This window comes from Lupinus angustifolius, chromosome LG14 (genome assembly GCF_001865875.1).
Source record: "Lupinus angustifolius cultivar Tanjil chromosome LG14, LupAngTanjil_v1.0, whole genome shotgun sequence".
Lineage (NCBI taxonomy): Eukaryota > Viridiplantae > Streptophyta > Magnoliopsida > Fabales > Fabaceae > Lupinus > Lupinus angustifolius.
This window is the reverse complement of record NC_032022.1, coordinates 14,146,590-14,170,917: the sequence shown is the minus strand read 5'-3', so window position 1 is coordinate 14,170,917 and position 24,328 is coordinate 14,146,590. Positions and strand designations below refer to the sequence as shown.

The 24,328-nt window shown below is 31.5% G+C and overlaps 3 protein-coding genes and 1 long non-coding RNA gene across 5 annotated transcripts; all 4 read right to left on the bottom strand.

Annotated features, from left to right (window-relative positions):
* On the bottom strand, positions 1,829 to 5,510 carry LOC109326722 (receptor-like protein kinase 5). 2 transcript variants are annotated; one of them, XM_019559478.1, is made up of 3 exons: positions 2,759 to 5,510; positions 2,009 to 2,444; positions 1,829 to 1,969 (listed from the first exon to the last, which is right to left on the bottom strand). In XM_019559478.1, exons 1-2 carry the CDS (start codon positions 5,250 to 5,252, stop codon positions 2,041 to 2,043), a joined length of 2,898 nt encoding a protein of 965 aa, XP_019415023.1. In that variant the 5' UTR covers positions 5,253 to 5,510; the 3' UTR covers positions 1,829 to 1,969; positions 2,009 to 2,040. The 2 variants fall into 2 exon arrangements, with proteins under 2 accessions (XP_019415023.1, XP_019415022.1); XM_019559477.1 differs by having other exon boundaries at positions 1,829 to 2,444.
* LOC109326724 lies at positions 11,228 to 20,924 on the bottom strand. Its single transcript, XR_002105285.1, has 3 exons — positions 20,912 to 20,924; positions 15,502 to 15,509; positions 11,228 to 11,529 (listed from the first exon to the last, which is right to left on the bottom strand). It is a non-coding gene; the product is annotated as an uncharacterized LOC109326724 (long non-coding RNA).
* On the bottom strand, positions 11,860 to 15,444 carry LOC109326721 (receptor-like protein kinase HAIKU2). Its single transcript, XM_019559476.1, has 3 exons — positions 14,686 to 15,444; positions 12,632 to 14,524; positions 11,860 to 12,243 (listed from the first exon to the last, which is right to left on the bottom strand). The coding sequence occupies exons 1-3, from the start codon at positions 15,359 to 15,361 to the stop codon at positions 11,861 to 11,863; spliced, it is 2,952 nt and encodes a 983-aa protein (XP_019415021.1). The 5' UTR covers positions 15,362 to 15,444; the 3' UTR covers position 11,860.
* LOC109326208 (protein DOG1-like 4) lies at positions 22,547 to 23,414 on the bottom strand. Its single transcript, XM_019558906.1, has one exon. The coding sequence runs from the start codon at positions 23,375 to 23,377 to the stop codon at positions 22,691 to 22,693; it is 687 nt and encodes a 228-aa protein (XP_019414451.1). The 5' UTR covers positions 23,378 to 23,414; the 3' UTR covers positions 22,547 to 22,690.

The window sequence follows — 24,328 nt, the reverse complement described above, 5'->3', positions numbered from 1 at the left end:
GTAATGTTCCCAACGATGTTAACACTTAATAATGTTAAATTCATTTCCTATTCGAACTTATTATTACTAAATTAGTTTTGTCTTAACTAGGATTTGCATATCCTAGTGGGGGTTACACTTCCTATAATATCAAGTTCTCAACAGATAATGTGAAATTGTGGATGGATTTTTGTGTGCTACTAGTCGGTTGACAATTATTGTCTTTATAATGTAATATATCACTTCTGTTTGTACGGTTAATAATTTATGATTTTTTGTACTATCAAGAATATCATTTCACTTTTTTATAATGAATTAATCTATATTAGAATGTGTAACCGATGATCTAATAGAACCTTATAATATTAGATTAATTTATGATGAATTGGTCACTTAAATTCTTATTTAACAATAACTTGTTGTATGAACATGTATGTTTTCTAATAGACATCAATTACTTTTAATTGGGGTCACTATTTGATTAAGTGAAAGTTATCTATCTAACCTTTTGATTATTATGTTGATGAAACTAGAAAAGAGTTATTAGTAGTAATCGATTAATACTTAGTAGTTTGACTATTGTAATTATATATAGTCCATAAATCAATATAGAATATGCACACATTATTAAATCTTTTGCAGGGTATCTCTATGTGTCTTATTTGAAGCCTTTATGGAGGCATAACTGTCCTAAAAATTACCTTCTTTTTCTCATAACCAAGTATGCTTTGGAAGTTGATACCTTCTGTCTATTTCATTTAAGAAAAATATTCTATTATTATCGAACCTTCTTACTTTTCTTTTTCTTTATGGCCTCTCCACTAGGCCTAAAGAAATATTGTGTTTGTGAATCACATTCGTATTGGGTAACCCCACCAACCACTCATTATACACATGCATGAACAAAGACATAGATATATAGACACACGTGTGGCTATTCATACAATTTTGTATACTAGGTAGCAAGCATGTGCTAATGTTTTTGTGCTTATGATTTGCCTTTAGAACATGTTAAAGGTTTCATAATACATATTATTGAAGTGAAGTGAGTACAATATCTCTCAACAAAACCTTTCCCTAACATTTGTGAATCATTCTCCTACAACATTCTTAAGGAACCAAACTATATATGATATATATCTTGATAAAATTAATACCATACATAAAATTCTTAAGCAACTTGTGAGTGGAAGGTTTATGGATCACACTACCAACGGCTAAACATGGTTGATGCCCCTCTCTATCTCTCCCTAGGTCTCATTCTGACAATACATTCAACTTCTATTATAAAGAATCCTAAATCGTGTCACGCACCAATAATAATAAATCATATCATATTTTTAATTGATATATTTTCGTTGACACGTGACAACCTATGAAACAGTATTTGAGACAAAAAATTTTCCTATTATAAAAGCTTAATGATGTTGCCTTATTCTCTTTCCCGAGCTAAAATGGCTACTAGATGCCTTCATCAATCATTCAACCCATTCATATTTTTCCAGTGGATATAGCTTTTGTTGAGCGTCCCTCCATATACAAATGATGCATTAATATTTATTCAGAATCTAGAATCCATTGTCATAAAGAAGAAGAAAAAAAGGTGCTTCTTAAGAATCATAAACTTTGGTCCTGGCTTTAATATATGCCCCTTTATTGCAGCCAATCTTGTATCTCTTAAATTAAAGTGACAAATAACATAAAAAGAAAAGAACAAAAAATACAAATTCCACAAAGCAAGTTGCTGAATTATTTCAACTGTGGGTCTATCAAATATAGATACTATGCTTTTCTGTAATGCATGGGTACCAATTTGATCTCAGATTTTAATTTTCATTAGAAAAGTCAAAACTAAAATTTCCAAATAGTGTTTATTACATAAAGGAAGCTGCAATATAGAGCAATCAAAAGCTAGAGTCAAAGATATAATATACAAACTACTTATGTAGTTAAAAAGACTATAGTAACTTGTTCTATACATAATGAGTCTCTCAGTTACATAGAAGAGAAACTGCTTATGTAGTTGTCTTATGCTCCCTCTTACACCTTTAAACTACTCAATTATAGTTCAAATGTTTTCTTTATTGTTGTGACATTTGATATTTCTTTAGTGGTCTTGTTTGATAACTTGCAAGAATCTGTGTTTCTTGGCACTGCCTCAACCAGTAGCTGAACAACCTCTTTCATGGTTGGTCTACTAGCCGGAGCTTTGTAAGTGCAGCGAATCGCGATCCGTAGAACTTTAATCATATCATCCTTGAATGAAGATGATAATTTTTGATCAAGTACTTCACTAGGCCTAGCTCCTTCTTTGCCTTCAACTTTGTTTGAAACCCAGAAAACAATGTTTCTGTTCTCTCCAAATTCTGACTCAACAGGCTTCTTTCCAGTTAGTAGTTCCATTAAGATCACTCCAAAACTGTACACATCACACTTAGTGGTAGGTCTTGGTGAATATGCATATTCTGTCACAGTCATAAAAACAAGTGGAATTAAATAAATATTCAACTAACTACAGGACTAATTGACCAATTCCAAATACTATTACTTATATTGAATAGTGTATACCTCAATTAAATGTGGTAAAAAAACATTATCATCATTTTTTGGTAAGAAAAAGACATGCACCATTTGGTTATATGAGAATATTCAAGCACAATAGTTTCACAAATAGACACTTAATACATAATCAATGGTAATCTGCATATAGAGTTTTTTCTACTGATTTGAATGATGATAACTTGATAATTTATATTTGACTATGGTAAGAGAATTATACCTGGGGCTAAATAACCATATGTTCCTGCAATAACAGTAGTTGTGGAATCTTTGCCTCCCCCTCTTGCTTGCAAAACCTTGGCAATGCCAAAGTCAGCAACTTTGGGCTGGTAATCAACATCTAAGAGGATATTAGTTGTCTTTATGTCTCTATGGATAATCGGAAGAAGCAAATCATGGTGGAGGTACGAAAGACCCTGCGCAATTCCGAGTGCAATTTTATACCTTGTAGGCCAATCCAAATGGATCCAACCTTTGTGTAGGGCATCCCATAGGTTACCATTAGGCATGTATTCATAAACCAACAAGCTGCAATCCAAACTCGAGAAGCAGCAGTAGAGTTTCACTATGTTCTTGTGCCTTATACTCCCTAGTGTCTCAACTTCTGCTTTCAATGCCTTGTCCATGAATAACCGATCCTCGGAAGCTGAATCCTTTGATTTTATACTCCACAGCCTCTTGACTGCTACAACATCACCACTCTTCAATTCAATCTTGTACACTGTCCCAGACCCTCCATGTCCCATCACATTCTTATCCACTAAGGACTCAATGATCTCCCTTTGATCGAAAGTGATCATGTGAAAGCTCTTCACATCATAAGAGAAGAATGAAGAAGACATTGTCTCATCATGTTCCACTGCAGCTGTCTCTTTGTTGCATCGGCGTCTCAGGAACAAGCCGGATCCTATAAAGATCAAAACCACTGATACACCAGCCACCCAGATGGTGTTTATCCTCTTACCCTTGTTGTAGGTATGTGGACATATAGGGAAATTTTGAGAAGATGAATTAGCATACACTGGTAGCACACATAGGCCAGGGTTACCTGAAAAGCTTTCAACTAAACCTCCTTTGATCAACTTTGGAGGAATTGGACCAGATAGTAAATTATTTGAGAAGTTTATGGAGTTTGGAAGAAGTTTTGAGAGACTTTCAGGGATGCTACCAGTTAAGAGATTATTAGAGAGATCAAGAAGGTTGAGGGATCCTAATAAGGAGAGTGAACTTGGGAGAGAAGAACTTAACTTGTTGCCTTGTAACATAAGCAAATTAAGCCTTTTCAGGTTTCCAATTTCAGAAGGTATTTGACCAGAAATAAGGTTATAACTGAAATCAATTTTCACAAGGTTAATAGCTCTTGATAATGATGGAGGTATGACACCTGAAATCTTGTTCCTTTGCAGGAATAGTTCAGACAAGTTTCTAGAATTGCCACCTATCTCAGGAACAGGACCAGTCAAATTATTGCTACTCAAATCAATGATTGAAACATGTGGCAGACCAAGTAGTCCCTCGGGAACCGAACCCGCCAACCGATTATTACTGACTCTAAACCTCAAAAGTGTCTTGCAGTTTGCATAACTGTCTGGTATCTCACCAGAAAACATGTTATCAAGTACAAGAAAGTAGAGTAGTTTACCTCCTTTGCAAACTTCTGCTGGCAATGGACCACTAAGGTTGTTTTCTGACAAGTCTAGAGCCACCATTCCTGAGAACTGTCCTAATTTACTAGGGACTTGTCCTCTCAGGAAATTATCATAAAGTGATAAAATTCTCAAAGTTTTTGAGTTTTCAATCTCATCTGGGATTTCTCCTGAGAGACTATTGTTGTAAAGCTGCAATACTTGAAGCTTTGGAAGTGCACAAACTGAAGCTGGAATGCTTCCAGTTAATTTGTTCACTGACATATCCAAATCTATAAGCTCTGTGAGATTTCCAAACTCCTCAGGTATATTACCAACAAGTTGTTGGTTATAGTAAAGCTCAAGTTGTTGCAAATTCTTCAACAATCCTAGCTCCTTTGGAATGTTTCCTGTGAGATAATTCCCACTCAATTCAAGATCAACAAGTGATGTAATGTTCCCTATGGTTGGTGGAATTTGGCCATAAACCATGCATGTTGTCAAGATCATAGTCTTGAGTTTTTTCAGCCTGTCTACATCACTTGGTAACTGCCATAGATTGAACCCTCCATTTTCATTGAAATTCAACACCTCAAGATTGGTTAAGTTAAACACTGACAAGGGGAATTCACCATTGAATAGATTATAGGACAAGTCAAGGACTCTAAGAAATTTCAAAGGTGAGAAATCTGGAAGAGTTCCTGTGTTGGACATGTGATTCATGTTAAGCTCTTCCAAGTAAGTACAATTGAGTATGCTATGTGTATTGAACTTGATCTTGGTATAGCCAAGATTAAGAACCTTCAACTTTGGCAGATAAGTGCATACATCTGAAGGGAACTTCCCTGAAATTAACCAACCTGAAAGGTCAAGGTTGATAACTTCACTTTGATTGTTGCATGTAACTCCATTGAAATGGCACACAGATTTATTTCCATCATTCCAAACCAAAGGGTAGTTCCCTAAGAGAGACTCCTTCATAAGAGAAAAAAACTGAGACTGGTTATTGGTACTACTCATAACTTGTGAGATGCTACTAATAATGAGTACTACTCCTATAACAAACATGGTAATGAATGAAAGTTTCATTTTTTGATTGAGAGAAAAGAAAAAGAAGAGAAGGGTTGTTGTTTATGGTTAGTGTAAATGAGTAAGAGATGTATATAAGATGGAATGGTTGGAGTAGTGGATCACTAATTGGTATAGGAGTGACAAAGCTTAAGGTGTGAAAAAGCAGGTTCTTGTTGCTGTAGTACTAATGGAAGAATTGAACATATATCATTGGTATAAAGAAGCTTTATGTTTATACTCCACTACCACTAGCTTATGTAGAGAATAATATATATGCAAGAGTACTTTATACTCATCATATATCATGTACATGATATGTAGAATAAAACTACATTTGATCATAATCACCACATGTTTCATTGAAGAGGACCCTTATACTTTATTTATAGAAGAAAATAATATACATTTGGTGTGATCCATCTATTTCTCTTAGATTCTAAGAGTAGCTAAAATTATTATAGAGATATATTTCATCACAATAATTAGATTATATCAGAGAATAAATGCACCTTTGGTGTTTATCAACCAATATACTACTTATTTTTCTCTTTTATAGTTGCTTTATAGAAATTATTCCACAAATGAGAATTAGAATAAAGTATTTTCTCTATCATCCTCAAACGCTACTAAATGATAGTTTCGTTTATTAACTCGTACAATACATCATCTACTACATGTATATTATTTTTAATTAATAAGTGTCAAAAATTATATACCTTCAAAATGAGATAAATTATAGAATAATGAGTTATTGGTTTAAATAAGCACTTGTTATTGGCTTGCATAGTAAATCCCACTTATTTCTTATATATCCTTCAATATCTAATTCATACAGTAAATTCCACTGAGTTATATATATATAGATATATATATATACTTTACTTTTCAAAAAGTGCAATAATATTTGGATGAATTGGTTTTGCAGAAGTAATGAGAAGGTGCATGTATGTATGTAACTATCTATAGCAATATGAGGGTATCTCATATTTCTATTTTCTCTTTCGTTGAAATCTTCCTTCTACTTTTTCTGTCCCCCAACATAAATAAAAAAACCTGATTGGTTTGATTATGTTTGGAATAGTTTGCATCAAAAGGGTATGGACCATATTCTATAATTGATAAGAGTACCATGTTCCTTCTGGACGTGTACATAGATGCCAAGTGCATCTTCCTTTCCCTTTCTCTCTCCTTTTTACCTCCTAACAAGTCATATTCTCAAATTCTATCTCACATAAAAGAAAAACATGTCATATTAATTAAAATTTTAAATATATATTATTATTGTTGTTTTTGTTTTATTATCATTAATGCAATTGATAAAGCAAATACATTATATATATCTTGATGTGTTTTATAGAAAGAATATGAATAAGACCAAACATGGATTGATGCTGTCTCTGCTGTATGGATAAATATGAACTTAGCCGCCAATCCAATTCTTTAGGTACATTTTGGTTAAAGTTATAAAAGGTTTTTGTTTTGGTTTTATCTCAGAACAAGTAACAGTGGAAAATTAAAGGTGCTGAGATAAGGTCTTCTTTTCCTTGTCCCTTTTCACCTATATGAGCTCTATTTTTCTGCTTAAAGGTTTTGTTAATCACTTTTTCATGATTGATCGAATGGATAGAGTTTTTTTAGGCCTTGGTAGGTTATAGCCGTGCACTTTGTCAAATTCTTCAGATATAATCTGTGATTTTACCATTTTACTATTTATTGATGAAAAAGTATATTTAAATCAAACAAACGTGTAACATGTTTGAGTTAGGGGTTACCTAACATTTTGTAATGTTTTGTTTTGTTTATTATGAGTGGAGTTTAGTGGTTTGGGTCAGGATCCTTGCCATAAGGAAAATGCATGCAAAAACAGAGAAAAATATGATATGATGTGTCTTATTTTCTTTTGTTACTAGTAAAAATATATCTTTACTAAATACTAAAGAACTAATCCCTTTCGGGGTTTGTGACTCCCCTCCCAACAAATATTACTTCTAGAAATTGAATTCTTAACCTTTTGGTCATCCTGAAGATCTAGGATGACCTTATACCACTAAAAACGTCTCGTTGATATGTGACTTATCCTGTAGATATTATGTAATGTAACACTCTGGTGGGCCCTTTAGTGAAAGCCCAGTAGGGGTTGTTAAGCCCATATAGAATGAGTGGGAATCTCTGTGATGGGTGCTCAATTGTGTAAGTGCAAGGCTACTAGCAACCAATGATGCACTCTCCAAAAGTTGTGTTCATTTGGCAAAGATGGATATTTGCTATTTACCAATAAGTATCATTTCAAGTAGAATGGAGATTCACTTATCCCTCGTCTTTCAAGTATTAGAAAGACAAGTAATACAAAACAAAAATAAAAATAACATGCTATGATATTTAAGAGGAGATTCACTTACTTCAAGAGTAAGTTTAAACCACTTACTTCACATTTAAGTTATCAATTCTAAGAAAATCTAACAGTTTATATCTATTCACTAATTCAAATTATTAGATTTCTGTAAAATTGATAACTAGGATATAGAGTAAGTGTTTTAAATTTACTCTTGTAGTAAGTGGATCTCTCCCCATAATATTTTATCATTTTATATACAATAAAATGGTATTTATACCCTTAAAACAAAAATAATAATTATCTTCTTCATTGAGAATCCTTATTCATATTGTTGGCATGCCAATTCCTTATGAATTGCTTTAATCTTCCTTTGCACTTGCAGCATGCTAGCTAGGATCCACAATTTCTTTTAGTGGTGCCAATATTTTTTGTTTTTTCTCATGAAAAAAATGGTTATACTTTTGTGACGAATAGAAAACCTTTGAGGATGTATGGTTCAGCTTTATTCATATTCCTTCCATTACACTTCAAAATGTTTAAATCATTTCAAAAGATTTTATAAGCAAAAATGTTAACAATTGCCACACCATAATTATTCTCCTAACCTTAAGTTTTCATGCTGTGGAAGGCCGCGTCCCAATACATAGTGAAATATTCCCACAAAGAAATGCTATTTTAACTTTAAGTTATGGGATAAGAATAAAGAATATATTTAGGAAATCAATTATATAAGTTTATATAGGGACCAACAAGACTTTGGTCTACTGGTATAAGATGTTGTTAGATCTTATAATGAACAAAATGTTAAAAGTTCGATTCTTGCGAGTGACACTCATTGGAAAATGATTAAATCCTTACTCATAGGTAAGGAGATTAATACCAAAAAATAAGTTCATGTAAGTATTGGCAATATAATCTATTTGCACCGGATATAATAATTCTTGCTATGGAGAAAGTGTAATTGTAATCAAACTTATGCTTCACAAAGAATTTTATTTTATATAATAAAAGATTATAATGGTAATCTTTGCCAAATGATTCCTATGTCTTTTTGTGTTTATATATGCATGCGTGAGTGCATATATACTATAGTTTTAGCATTGAGCTTTAAAAATTATTTTTCTGAAACAAAGTGTTGGAAGTAACAGTGATGGAATACATGCTCGAAATGCTTTGGTTCTTATCCCTTATGGTGGTATACCTTATCAATTTATTTGGTTTCAAATAGGATGAAGTACGAAAAGATTTAATTTTGATTAAAAACAAATAATAATGTTATATCTTCTTAATAAATTCACCTAAAAATGTTCATATCATAGGAAAATGACATTGTCTTATTGTTTAATTTGGATTATTATAAGATATTTTAAACTCCTAAAACTGACAAATAAAGGTTGGTTTAATTGATTTTTTTGGTAAAAAAAAAAACTTTTCGATTTACTTGTGGTTATGATTTTTCATGATAGGTCGTTGTTTAGTTGGATAATAGAAAATGAATTATGGGAAAGTCATTTAGCGATTTATTTCTTCAATTACTATTTGGGATATTTAATTATATTTGTCCCCATTTATTATGATTATAATAGGATGATAAAATACAGTAAAACATGGATTTTTTAGTGCAAAGAAAGTAAATATATAAGACAAACAAAATGAGAAAAATATAAAATTTTCATTCCCTTTTCTTCTAGAGTGTAAAATCTATTTACTGACAATGTAAAGATTTATACACATGCATACATTATTCACCGTTCATTTGAGTTATTATTTTTTTGAAAAGTCAACAATAATTAAATATCAATGGTATATGATACAATAACAATATATAAAATTTGTACATTGTCAGTGCATACATCTTTTTCTCTTTCTTCCGACCAACGTAGGTTAAATAAGATGGGGAGAGAATACTACATCTACATAGGGTATGGGCCTAATAACTGGGCCGAACATGTTCATTTTGTTTGGGAATTTAGATTTAAAACTCATATTCTTAGCTTTAACCCCACCTTACATAACCTTACCTACTGTACTGGCCCATATTTTTATTTAGGTGTTATGTTTATGGGATGAAATAATAAGTGAAGGACCCTTAATTAACATAAATTTATAATTCTTCATCAACAATCAATAGAACAGGTTAACATGACTAGAAGAATCTCACCCTCTACAATAAATTTTAACAACACACTATAATTTTATCATAATGAGTGAGGATCAATACCAGAATAGGAACGCGTACTTCATATAATTCTTGTAACTAACTCAAAATAGCAAATGTGGTATATAATAGTGACAAACATTTGTAAAGCAAAAACAACCTGCTCTTAGGAGGAGAACAACAATCAGTAACGGTCGTTAATACCTCGTAGGCTAAAGAGCAAAAGAAGGAATTCACGCGAGGAGGGGTTCATGTCTGATTAGCTAGTTGGTGGGCAGTAACTTGCAAATGCGACAAAGATCAATAGAAATGCATGTCAAGTTATAGAACTGAGGTTGGTTTTTTATGACTCTGCGTTTATCTCTTTACACAATGTGATTGTTTTTTTCTCAACTCTTGCTTCCATTATGGCTTATTGTCTTCATTCATCCTATTTTTGGAAAGTGGAAACATTTGATTTATTTTAACAAAAGTATTCCAAAAAATAAAATGTATTGTAGTAAGACCAACCCAAAGGAAAAAGGGGAGAAGGTTTCATTGTATAAAATATACATTCAAATTTGTTCTGATTTCAATTTGTTTTGTCCAAATATAGTTATCGTGATAATTATTTTACGAAGCAATTAACGTATGGTAATGACTGCACAATCAAAGTCTTTGTGGGCCTATTCTAATTTTTTTATTTCTGTATTTGATTTATCCTTTGAAAATAATTTTATTAATTTAAAATTAATGGCCGCCTCTAAAAAACACAAAAAGAACGTGATTTGGCTTTCTCATTTATAACCTCATACACAAACACATGATAGCTAAATGATTGAATATACAAAAAATCACCATATCATTGAAAAATGTTGGTTGCACTTGTATGAACAAATATATCCCCTAGTCACTTAATTCCTCTATAATTTATACAAGGAGAGAATAATAAATGAGTTTAAAATGTGTGCACTCGCATTATAAAGTTTTTTACATTGTCGGCACATCATTAATCATATATTTGTATTACTTTTATTTAAGAGTCAATAATTAATAAATCAATAGTGAATAAGTTACTGACAGTGTAAAAAACAGTTACGCTGTCGGTGTATACACATTAAATTCATAATAAGTATAAGGATTTAATATGTATACACCGATGGTGTAAGTGTTTTTTACACTGTCAGTAAATTATTCACCATTGATTTGTTAACCACCATTGACTCTTAAACAAAAGTAATACAAATCAATGGTGGATGATATGCTGATAGTGTAAAAAACATTTACACCATCAATACATAGATTTTAAACTAAATATAAATAAGTGCATAAATTATAGTTGGAACTTGATATTTTCATGTATGTCAATCCAAGCATTCAATTTGTCCCTACTCTTAATGGACTATATCTTATATTATTCAGTTCACATTCGATTTAGATTATCTTATGCCGAAAAGGGGGAGGTATTTGGCTATTTGCATTAATCACAATTCACAAGTAATCACATCCATCGTTTTCTTTGTTGAAAGAAATGGTAATTTTATTAAGGCTATAATCACAACCATTTTATTATACCTGTAAACAAAAATCTTACATGATACATTGAGATTGAAGAAATAAAGCCAACTATTTGAACCTTATTCTACTTATTTTCTAAGGAAAAAGGATTCACTTCTTGTGTTTATTGACTCTTAGGTAGAGACCCTTTTCCCATGCTGGTATTCCATTTCCTAATACAACTTAGAAATACAGATTATAGAAGCCCTTACCAACACTTTACACTTTTACAGTGTTACCACTTTCCAATAAAATATACATTAATTCTACACTTAATTAACAACCAGAAGTGGGGCACAATTGCTGAACCACAAATTGTGTCACTGCATGTATCATTGGTCTATGATTGGTTAAATAATTTTATTTAAGTTAAAAAATTAATAATTTATTATTTTTCTAACCAATCACAACTAATGATACATGCAGTGACAAAACTTATGGAACAACATATGTTAACCCCAGAGGTGGCACCTTAGATTAGAATAGAGATCAGGTGTCTCAGATCTTGTCTCATACACTATCCCGTACCAACATATCCAAAAATGTTCAACCAGTTGCACCTTATACTATATGTACAAAATCCTTAAGACCTTTTGTTTATTTAGCATCATTCACTCCTATTTTGTTTCCACTCCTATCTTTACTAATGACAATACCAACCAATTTGCATGGCTCAGCATCCACAAGCATTTGAACCACAGATTTCATGGAAGGTCTTAAAGCTGGAAGAGTAGCAGTGCATAGAACTGATACCCTTAACACCTTGCAAGCTTCCTCTTTATATATCTCTGGAATTATGGACTCCACTGCACTCCTAAAACTCTCTTTTCTCTGTGCCTTTTTATGAACCCAATGAACTATGTCTTTGCTTTCTCCAAATTCTGGCTCTATTGCTCTTTTACCAGTTACCAGCTCCATTAACACTACTCCAAAGCTATACACATCACTTTTCTCATTCACTTTGTATGTGTAACCATATTCTGCATCAATTTTAAGATCATATATTAGCAAATATAATAATAGCACATTAATAAAATAGAATGGAATGAAGTGTTTGAATGTTCTATTTTGTAAAATATCTCAAACATCACACATGAGCAATATATTATATTTTGTTTCATTCTAATGGATCTATCAAATGCTTATGTCAACATGAAGGTATCATTTAGTAGACATCAGAAAACAATGGAACAAAAGACTAAAAAGTAGAACATCATGATAAAACTCCATTCCATGCCATTATTTCGACGCACTAAACACTACCTAAGTGATATATGTGTAAATGCATGCATATAGCACTGTTATAATACTTAATACCAACATAGTTTTGAAGGAAATTGTGTTGAATGAAAGAACTGAGATACTAACCAGGAGCAATGTAACCATGTGTTCCTGCAATGATATGTGTGGAATCCTTGCCGACATTGGCTTGAACAATCTTAGCTAACCCAAAATCAGCAATCCTTGGCTTCAAAAATTCATCCAACAAAATGTTACTAGACTTGACATCCCTATGAATCACAGGCCTCTCGCACCCATGATGCAGATACTCCAACCCTTTGGCTGCACCAACCGCGATCTCATACCTCGTCTCCCAATCAAGATCCATTTTGTTACTTGTGTGAAGCCTATCCCACAAGCTACCATTAGGCATATACTCATACACCAACAAGCTTGAATCCTCACTAGTGATGCTGCAATAAAGCTTCACCACATTCATATGCCTGATTGAACTCAAAGCCTCCACCTCTGCATCAAACTCCTTTGATTTATTCCGTCCTCCGCGCTTTGCAAGCATTGGAGTGCTACTCCATGAATTATTCCTTGCACTGAAATCAGTGTTCCATATGTGCTTAACCGCGAGGTGTTTCCCGTTTGAGAGTGTGACTTTATACACATTCCCTGAACCTCCTTGGCCTATTAGATTCTCTTGCTTGATGGAATCTAGAATTTCATCCTCGGTGAAACTTAACACATGGAACGATTTCAAGTCCCATGATTCTTCCTTCAAAGAGCGCCCTCTTCCAAACCTCTTTTTCTCATCCTTCTTCTTCTTCTTCTTCAAGTAAAGAGCCGTGAGACAAAGCAACAAAACCAAACCTACCATGGAACAAATGGTGAGAGTTTTAACATCTTTGGACATGCCAGAACCTGAAGAGCAAGTTAAGAAAGAGCCTATTGCGTTGACACTGCACAAACCAGTGTTTCCAGTTAGGCTGCCGTTGTATGCTTCAATGATTAGAGTCTGTGGTATCGGACCGGTTAACCGGTTATATGAAAGATCAAACAGACTTAGCCTGAGGAATGCTATACTCGCTGGAATTTCACCAGAGAGTTCATTCTGCGATAAATTGAGAGAATTCAAAGCAGGTAATGAACCCAGGGATGAAGGGATTTGTTGTGAAAATGAATTCCTTGAAAGATCAATGTCAATGAGGGAATTACATGAACCTAAAGAATCTGGTATTGAACCAAATAGCTTATTGTTCTGTAAATGAAGGCTACCTAGTTGTTTAAGGTTGCCAATTCCTTCTGGGATGTTACCTGAAAATTGATTCTCACTGAGATCAATTGTCACCAAAGAAGTAGCTTGAGTAATCTCTTGCGGTATTTCGCCAACTAATCGATTCTTATTGACATAAATCTGAGCTAAGTTCTTCGCGTTTTTGATATCTGGAGAGATTGAACCTTGTAACTGATTCAGTTCAATATCAATTATTTCTGCATTAGGCAATCCCCAAATCTTAGGAGGGACAACACCAGAAAGTGAGTTGTTGTTGACCCGGAATCGTTTCAGGGTCAAACAATTTCCATAGGTAGATGGAATTTCACCACTGAGCTTGTTCTGAAGCATGAGCAATGCTTGCATATTTCCCTTGCTACACATATATGGTGGAATAGAACCAGTCAATAAGTTTTCTGAAACATCAATGAAGTTGAACTCAGCCCAAGACCCAATTTTCTCAGGAATAGGACCAGTTAACATGTTCCTATACAGAGAAACATTCACCAACTTTTTGAACTCACCAAATTCAATTGGAATCTCCCCAGAGAAACTGTTCTCAAAAAGTTGCAAGGTAACAAGGTTGTTTAAGAACCTCAACTCAGATAAATCCCCTTCAAGATTATTCTTTGAGCCATCAAAATTCTCAAGGTTAGTGAGATTTCTCAAACCAATAGGAAGCTTCCCCGTGAAGGAGTTGTTGTAGAAAGCAAGCTGCCACAGTTTCTGAAGGTTTCCAATCTCAGCAGGAAACTCACCTGTTAGAAACAACACATATAAGACAAGAGCACACAAAAAATCATAAAATAACTTCAACATGTATACTATATACTCGAAAAATATCGAAAAAGTATCGAATAACGATACGATTACTAGTACGACAACTATTTTGAAGTATCAGTGCGAAATAACTACTCACCAGTGAGAGAATTCTCTGAGAATTCCAATTCTGTGAGCTCTGTGAGATTACCAATTCCAACTGGTACTTTCCCTCCAAGGCTGCAATTTGTTAAATAAAGCCAATTCAACTTCTTCAAACTCAAAACCTCATTTGGAAAAGGTGTAAGATCAAAAGGGTTATCTCCAACGCTTAACTGCAATAAACCCGTCATGTTAAGAAGACTCTGCCATGGAAAAGTTCCAGAAAACCCACTTTGATTCAGAAAAAGGTACTGCAATTTGTTAAGTGGTGATATATCAGGAAAGGGTCCTGAAAAACCATTGTTACCCAAATCCAAAAACTTCAAATTTACACAGTTTCTAATATCCTGACTAACTCTACCATAAAATGAGTTGAAACCAAGTTCAAGCTTTTGTAACGATTGAAGATTGCAAATAGAGTGTAAAGGAAGGAGCCCAGAGAGGTTTTGATCGGAGAGGTTGATCTCAGAGACAGAATTAACGGCGTTGCATGTGATTCCGGTGAAGGTGCATGCAGAGTTTGTTTCATTCCATGTATGAAAGAGATTAGAATTTGAATAGTGAAGAGAGGATTTGAAGTTGAGGAGGATTTGACGGTCGTTAGAAATGACGGTGGTTAGAAGGTTGAGGAAGATAAGAAGAAGTGGAAGAAGGAGTTGAAGGGAAGTGAACATTGTTGTTGGAGAGTGGAACACGAAACCAAATCAGAGAGTGTTTTGGTTTTGGATGTGTCATTTTGAGTGGAGTATGGTGCAAGATATAAGAAACTGGTCAATGCCAATCAAGATTATTAAGGTAACAGTCACACTCATACTCACATTTCTTCAAATTAGTCATATTACTATAGATGTTCCCACTCAGAGGATTACCTCCAGTACGAGTATACTTTGTGGAAGAATGTGGTAATTTTCAACCACAAGTGTCTTTGGACAAAATAGTGGATCATATTAAGCTCAAGTCATGATTATGGGCTAAAACTAAAACAAGACACAAGCCTATTAATATGGATTATTTTTAATTCATTTTTATCTTAAGTTTAGACTGTTATTGTTAGTATTTTCTCTCTTTTCTTACTTGTTTTTGTTAATGTCAATTTATAGAGCAATTTGGATGGATTTTGTAGAGGATGTGTTTAAAGATTTATTCCTCTTTAAAATTTTACTTATAAAAAAAAGTAATGAGGTCGAGTAAGTGTAAAATATCTATTAAATCATACATAAAAATTCTCATATGAATTATGCATAAAAACTCCTATATATATTATAGTAAGATTTTTTTTCTTTATAAAAAATATGTCATGAATTTTTTAATCACCACATAGGTCTACCATAATTACATATATAGAAGATTATAATGGATTTAGCTTCCTACTAAACATCTACCATTATTAACTCATGTTTAGATGTTATCTTTATTATTGGATTTGATAATTTTCATGACAAAAAAATTAATTATTTAATTCTTGTAAACGGTATTTGTTGGGAGTGACAATTATAATCCATAAAAGACCAATTAGAAGGGGAAGTACCGGACTTATAAAATTAAAGTTATGATAAAAGTTGTCGAATCTAAATCTAGTGAGAGTTATAGTGTGCAATCGATCAAACAACATAAAGTTAGAGGGGTGTGACAAAATGTAGTCTTATGCATAAGGTTTATGATTAAATGAGGTGGGAGAGTAGAGCCAACGAAACACGGAAGTTTAGCCGCCAAAATTGACTCACATTAATATTGCGAAAAAAAGATAAGGAACCACGTGGAAAGTTTTACAGTACAATTGGTTCACTTGAAAGAGTATCTCGTGGTTCTAAAAACTCATTACCATTCAAAATCAAAGAAAAATCATAGAGAATAATGTATCTCCTTGTGACATGTGTGCTATTTTGTTAATTTTTAAAAATATTTTTATAGAAAATGGTGAAACATGACACATGTCATAATTTCACTGGCAGAAGGAGATAACTTATCTCCTTATATAAGGAGATACTCCATTCCACAAGAATATATATTCTTACTAATCCTCCCATCCACAAGAAAATGGTATGTATCACAATATGATATTTTAATTATTAATGATTGGATTATAAATGACATATATCATTTTTGCGTGGGGATGAGATTTAGTAAAAAAATGCTCAAATAATAAAAACATCCTTGATTTTAGAAGATTAAATGATCATAAAATTTTCTCCATTTTTATATTAAAATAATATATGAGTTTTATATATTATTATTATATCATTCATTATTTATTTTTAACTATTGTTAATTATTTAAAAACGTAATATAAGTAAATTATGAATATACTGGTTATATATAAATTTTTACATTAACAATACAATGTATATATATTATACTCATTAAAATTATGCTTGGATGAATGGATATGGTTGTTTATAAAAATATATTAATATATATGTAATTAATTTTTGAAATTATATTGTTATGTAAATAATAATTTTAGAATTCAATATATAATGTGACATGTCATAAGAATTCTTGGCAGGGTCACGAGGAAAAAGATGAAAGACCATTCCAAAATAGAGTTCAAAGAATGCTATGTACACAATATACTTGTACCAACCGTAAACAACTAGTTAATGGAAGCATCAAGCATATAGGGACATATGGTAAGAGAAACATAATACAATTACGCAACTATACACTGAATCAGATTCTATAAATACACAATGTGATGTTCTTTAACATATTAGCCTATGATCCGTTATAGGACCACTAAGATGAGAAGTTGAGCACATAAAAATGTTTTACGATGTAATCTTGACTTTAACACCAATAGCTTCCATTTTAAGAAGAAAAAACGGAGAAATTTATAATGGTTAGAGTTACATAAGATTTTTTATACTATAAGAATATCATATATATTAGACTATAATGCTACTATGTTAAACCATACTAGTTATTACTATCTTGATGAAAATTATAAGCCACTCAATGATTATTTAATAAAAAGAAGCCCATAGCTATATTTGGTTAGGGGGTTTAAAAAAACAATTACAAGGTTATAATGACTTGGTAAGCCACTCAAAGTAAGATAAGAATGTGTTGTCCCAAAGTAGATCTCAAACCAATGAAATTATGTCATGTCAATTAAAAAATATAAATATTCATTACTTTTTGTTTTTTTTTCTTTATCATTAATTTGGAACAATAGATCTTGGTCGATTGAAGTAGCTGATATCTCGTAATTTTCTCACTCATAAGTTCGTCCTCCCTATTTTACCATTTTCAGTCATTCTTAAACATGTGGACTTATCAATCTTAAGTCTTTGGATCCTGACTTCCAACCTTGGACCAATTTTACCAAACATGTCCTACATCCTCATAATTTGACAAGACTCTGGGTAGATAGGAAATCAACCATGCATGCTCACCACTCAACTCACGCACAGATTATCCTTTTGTTTCGCCTTTTACATATATTAATATAATCCTTATGATAATATACTTTTAACTTAATGACACATACTAATAACAACAAATATTTTTCTTGATTTTTAAAACTACTATAACATTGGTAGTAGTATATCATCCTAAAACTATTTTTATAGACAAATATTAGTATTTACAGGGGGTAAGACTCAAATTATTAACCTCTTTATTACTTCATTCATATAATCTTTCACCTTTACTGTCTTACCACCTTCATCTTTACCATCTAAGTCAATTCCAAAGTTGACAGATTTATTGTTTTGTAATGAATAACCAAGATAATTTAGATGCTTAATGTCTTGAATGATGAGAGCTGAAAGCAAACTCAATAAATACAGCATACAATTGCAAAATGACTTATAAAAATAAAAATGAATACCAAAATCTTTTAAATGTTATTATAATAGGACTATAAAAAGCAACATTTATTGAAAATGACAACTACAAATTATAAAATGGTTAATTTCTTACCAAAAAATGAGAAATATCTTTGATAATACTAAAAAAAATAAAATCGGGTAGAATATATAGTAACATTGAAACTCTCGATGAACTCTATCAAGCATGTTAGACCATATTCAAAATTAGAATATTCTCTTTTTTTTAAACATATCAAGAAATTTACATTGATATATTTTTCATGGATCATTTTAATTTCATACCATAAATTGATATTGAATCAAATAAATTTCAATGAGAAATGCTTATAATAATTAATAGCAAAGTTAGTCAACAAGGAGTTAATAGTAATACAGTCGTTTGTCCAAATATCATATAAGGTTAATATACTATAAAATCTAAGATTAATGCTTAGTCCAAAGGGTAAAAAATGCTGAATAAAAAATAAAATAAAAATCAATAGCAAAATTAAGTACATTTGAATATGAGGTGTATTCCGCCATGCAATTACTTTCCCATGACTAGAGTCTCAGTCCCATCACCACACTGGTACGGTCACAATTCTATGATGTGTATGAGAATGCACTTAGCAGTTTGTGTGGGTCGAGACAATGTCATGACTAGGAGTGACACAAACGAGTAAGACGGCAAATATTTATTCTATGTGAAAGATAATAGAGGAACAAATTTTCTTCTTCCTATAAATGTTTTTGTTACTCATTTAATTTTGGTTTTAACATTTTTATAACATAAATTAAAAGTTTAACTTTAGTTATGTTATTATTCATTTGATACATTTGTTGAGAGGGGTAGTCACAAACCATGAAATGAATTAGTTCCTTCCCAAGAAGAAATATTGGTTTAAAATCACAATAGTATCTTAACTGATTTGATAATTAATGGTTTAAATACAAATTAATTAATATGATTAGTTTTGATAAGTATTGACTAATATAATTGATTTCTAGTTCAGCCAGCAGATGTAGTTTTTATATCTATGACTCATATTATCCCTTCACAAAGGGAAGTCTACAATGTTAGAAGTCTCAACTTTTTTGTGGAAGTTATAGAAGGCTCATTAAAAATGAGAGGAACATTTTACATTAATTTGATGGAAGTCCCCTCTTCTTTTTTTTTTAATAGAAAAGTGGATATAGTTCTCCTAAATTTTATGGTTTTTGCAAGTTATCACTTTGAATTATTTATTCTTGTTAGTTACCCTTAAATTTTATTATTTAGTGAAATGATAATTGTATAAATATATTGTTAAATTATTAGTAGGTCAATAAAAGAACTGTTGTAATCAAACTCAAAATATTTGCAATGCAACAATGCATATTTATCCAGCATTGAAATCTAAAGGAAAATTTTAAAATATAAAATTGATTCAAATGTTTATAAGTAAATTTAAGAGTTAAAAATGATTAATCCATTAATATTAATACATATATAAAAAAATCATAATGATTTAACAATTGAGTTTAAATAAAATAGATGACATAATTTTTTATTGCTATTAATTTAATATTATCTTTATTCAATGATCAATCTCATCAACAATTAAAGCATAAGAGGTAAATAAGAAGAAAAAAATAGTTTATAATTACTATTGCAAATGAGATAAAGTTTATAATGTTTTAAGGACTATTTTTTTTCTTAATTAAATGGATAATGGATTTTAGCTTGGAATGAAAGCCCAATTCTTATTTAACTGGTTAACCCATTAATATCTTAACACGTTAAATATAGAAACGGTGATGCAGAGTGCAGACCCAAAAATAGGAAGAAAGAAAAAAGCAAAAAGACTTCTTTCTCTTTTCCTGCTCAAGAAAATGTAAGAAAGCAGGTGACTGTGTTCACCATATTTAGCACCAATCCGATGAAAAAACATTTATGATTGAGTTAGCTTGGTCGAGACTATTTGTTGAAGAGTTTAAAATCTATGTACGGTCAGTGTAAATTTTTTTACATCATCAACACATTATACATTATTGATTTATAATACTTTTGTTTGAAAGTCAGTAGTGATTAACACATAAATAATAGATGATTGTTGACAGTGTAAAAACACTTATAGTGTTAGTGTATATATTTTAAATTCTTTTATTAAATCAAACTAGAAAATTTAAGCAAAATCTATGTATTATAATAAGCGAAATAAGGAATTTTAATATGGATATAGTCCTATATCTACGAGAACAATTCTTATTTAACTGGTTAACCCATTATTAACGAGAAGAGCAAACCTGAGTACATTGTACACCTATATCTACGAGAACAAATTTTGTTTACGTAAGATAAGAGATGAATCCACATGATACAAAAATTGTCTGTTGAATTTAAAAAAATTAATGATTGAGATTGAGTATAACTATTATAATTTAACTTTGGTGTAAACGAATCTTTTTTCAACAAAAAGAATATTACATGAATATAATGAAATGTGCAAAATATATACGAGGCAAGGAGGGGTGTGGGGGATGCTTGCTCCTAAGTGGATATTTTCAATTATACTCTCATTTTTTTCCCACTATATTTTTCAATTTATCTTTAATGTAGTTTCGAAAATATGATCTAAATGAAATATTTTAGTCGAATCATACCTCTTTATGTCATTTAATATTTTCTAAGATTTTGTAGGTAATATATTTTATTCAAATTGGGTCTTTACAACCTTGGGCCCTTGGCCGAACACTCTGATGAACAGAAGATTGCCTTCTGAGTTGTGACCTTGGCTTTTTTATTGTGCATACTCAAATTGTTGTATTGTTCCAACAGCTGTATTGATTGTGTAGGCCAGTTAGTTTTGGGTTGTTGCTAGCTTTTGTAGCCTTGAAATTGATGATGACAGTTTGTAGGACAGCTGTATAGTATACAGAACTATGAGCATGATTTGTTAGTCTGTTTAACAAAATTTTATAGTATAGATCTGACTTGTTTAAAAGTTTGGTTTGACCTGTTAATCTATTTAAATACATATTATACTATTTGCTCATGAAATAGGCTACCATGTCTATATTTTAATGTGCTTATAAGCTTATTTTTAGTTGAGTCTATCTAATACTAATAATTATATTATATTTTTATATACATTTTTATATTAATATATATATATAATATCGCTTATATTAAAATAGTATAATGTCAACATTCTTATATAATATAACTAAATAGGTAACAGCCTTTTAGGCGGCCTAAACCTTCGTCTGTTAAGCTAAATAAACTTTTAAGAAAGCCTGAGTCTGGTCTTTTCGTGAAAAAAGTCTGGTATGACCTAGCATGTTATAGGCCAGATAATAAGCCCTTAATAGGCGGTCTGACTTATTTCCACCCTTATGATAATAATAATAAATAAAAAGAGAATACTCAAGTGTTTCAGTTTGATTAGCAAAGTATGAAAATTTTTGTCTCATTTCCTGTTCTAAGCCTATTACATTTTAATTGGTTTGAGATATAAAATAAAATACCATCCAGGACAAGTAATTTCAATCCTAATACCCATGGCCCACAATTACAAGTGCTTCACTTTTCTCTATCGTTTTTAGCCAATAAAAATTAAGTAGTAAAAAAAGTAAAACCATATGGCACTTCTCAATTTGTATAAACCATACAAAAAGAAATCATATTGTCAATCAATCAATATTACTTGTATAAAATTTAAGACAAATATGTACACCATCTGCAAACTCCACTTAAATCCTTATACAAATTTAGTGACATCCATCTTTTCCCTTATTTATGATAAATAAATCAGTAAATAAATACCATAACAAATTCATATATTAGTGAGACTATATATCAGTATTCACTTATTCATAATGTAATAGACATATGAAAAAAAAGAAAACAAAATCTATATATTATTATTATATCATTTATTATTCATATTTAATTATTGTTTATTCTATATAACAGATAATATAAATAAATAATGAATAATTTAATAAATATATATAAATATTTATACCAGAATATATACTAAACTAAAAGATGTGCCATACAATATTATTTGGATGTTTAATAATATTTTGAAGTAAAATAAAGTGAAGACTAAATTTGCCTTAAAATTGCCTTAAAACTTTATTAAAGACAAAGACCCAAGTAATTTGACAATTTTTGCAAAATTGAAATTTGGCACTCTCTTTCAAGTTTCAACATGATTCCACAACTTGGTCCCTCTCCAAACCCAACCTTCTGACACGCAACTGAAACTCTGTCACCGCCGCCAAAAAGTGCACCGTCTGCGGCGGGGTTAGCATCTCCACCACTTCCCTCACCGTCGAAACACGAACCTCATCAGCTTTCTTCACAACCCCAACCAACGCTATCTTAATCCCTTCAACCGTGGAATCCATCTGACAAATCTCACCGTTCATCACTCTCCCTACTTTCCTCACTAACCCTAATATCTCTGGACTCGCCACGCTTTCTTGAACCCTCGCCATTTCCGTTCCAATTTCCCTTTCTACCCTTCGTATCGCACTCATCATCTTCTCCAACATCTCCCTCTGCCGAACGTTTAGTCCCTCAACGGCGTCGTTTGCTAAGCGTAGAATCAATGAAGGTTTGTAATCTCCGATCCAAAGCAACGATTTCTCATATGCTGAAAGCCAAGTTGGTGATAACATGAGTAACACGTCAGCTTCTGCTACTTTAGCTTTTGCTTCAATGTATTGCTCGTAATGAGAAAGCACTTTTTTGATTAAGTGATTCTGGTGTTCCGTTTTGGTTACAGAATCTGGTGTAGCTAACACATTGAGAAGTTGATCTAGAAGGTTCTGCATTTGTAGAAGCCAACCTTCGAAAAAGTGTTGAAACCATTCTTCTTCTACTTTCATTTTCTTCCAATTTTTTCAACTTACAACGGAATGGACCGACTAACTACTTTTTAAACAGAATTTGCGGCGTGTTCAAACAGCGTCTACGATTTTTTTATTATATCATTTTTTTATAATTATTTCTCTTAGCTGTTAAGGTTGATGAATGATGATGATACACCTATTATGATTTATGGGCTTCTTATGTATTGGGTTTTCTCGTATTGGGTTTGTCAAAATAACCATTCTTGCTGAACTTTTTAGAACCCTCTAGGTTTTTATTGAATTTTCAAGAACCAAACCTTATTTTTTTGTGTCAGAATCTAGTGATTTGACAACTTGTTATATGGCTTATAATTGATGATGTCAGTAACTACAAGTAGAGGGTGCAACAGAAAGAAAATAAAAAATATATAAATACAGTTATGCTCAACTATTTGGTTGAATGAGAAGAAAGAAAGATTAAAAAATGGAACGACTTGTGGCATCTTCTTATAGTACCCTTTCTAAACGCCAATAGCCCCTTTCAAGAGTTAAAAGGCTATTTTAAATTAGGATGATGGTATATATTCATAGAGAGAAAGATGTATGCACTATTAGTATAAGATTTTTTACACCATCAATACATCATCCATCATTTATTTTCAATCATGATTGACTTTTCAAGAAAAATATTTCAAATGAATGGTAGATGATACATTGACTATGTACAAATTTTTACACTGTCAATACATAATATTATACTCATATTCCTATTAAAGGATAAGTAACATTTATTACAGACTGATATCTTATGTACTAATGATTAGTTTATAAATGCATATATTTTCTTATGTCGTAGAAGAACTTATATTTGTATGATGATTATTATATAGAAGTTACTGTTTACGTTACTAACTGTGGTTAATCAATAGTGTTGTTTTGAAAATTAAATTTGAGATAATTTTCACTTGTTATTATAACACCTCAGTT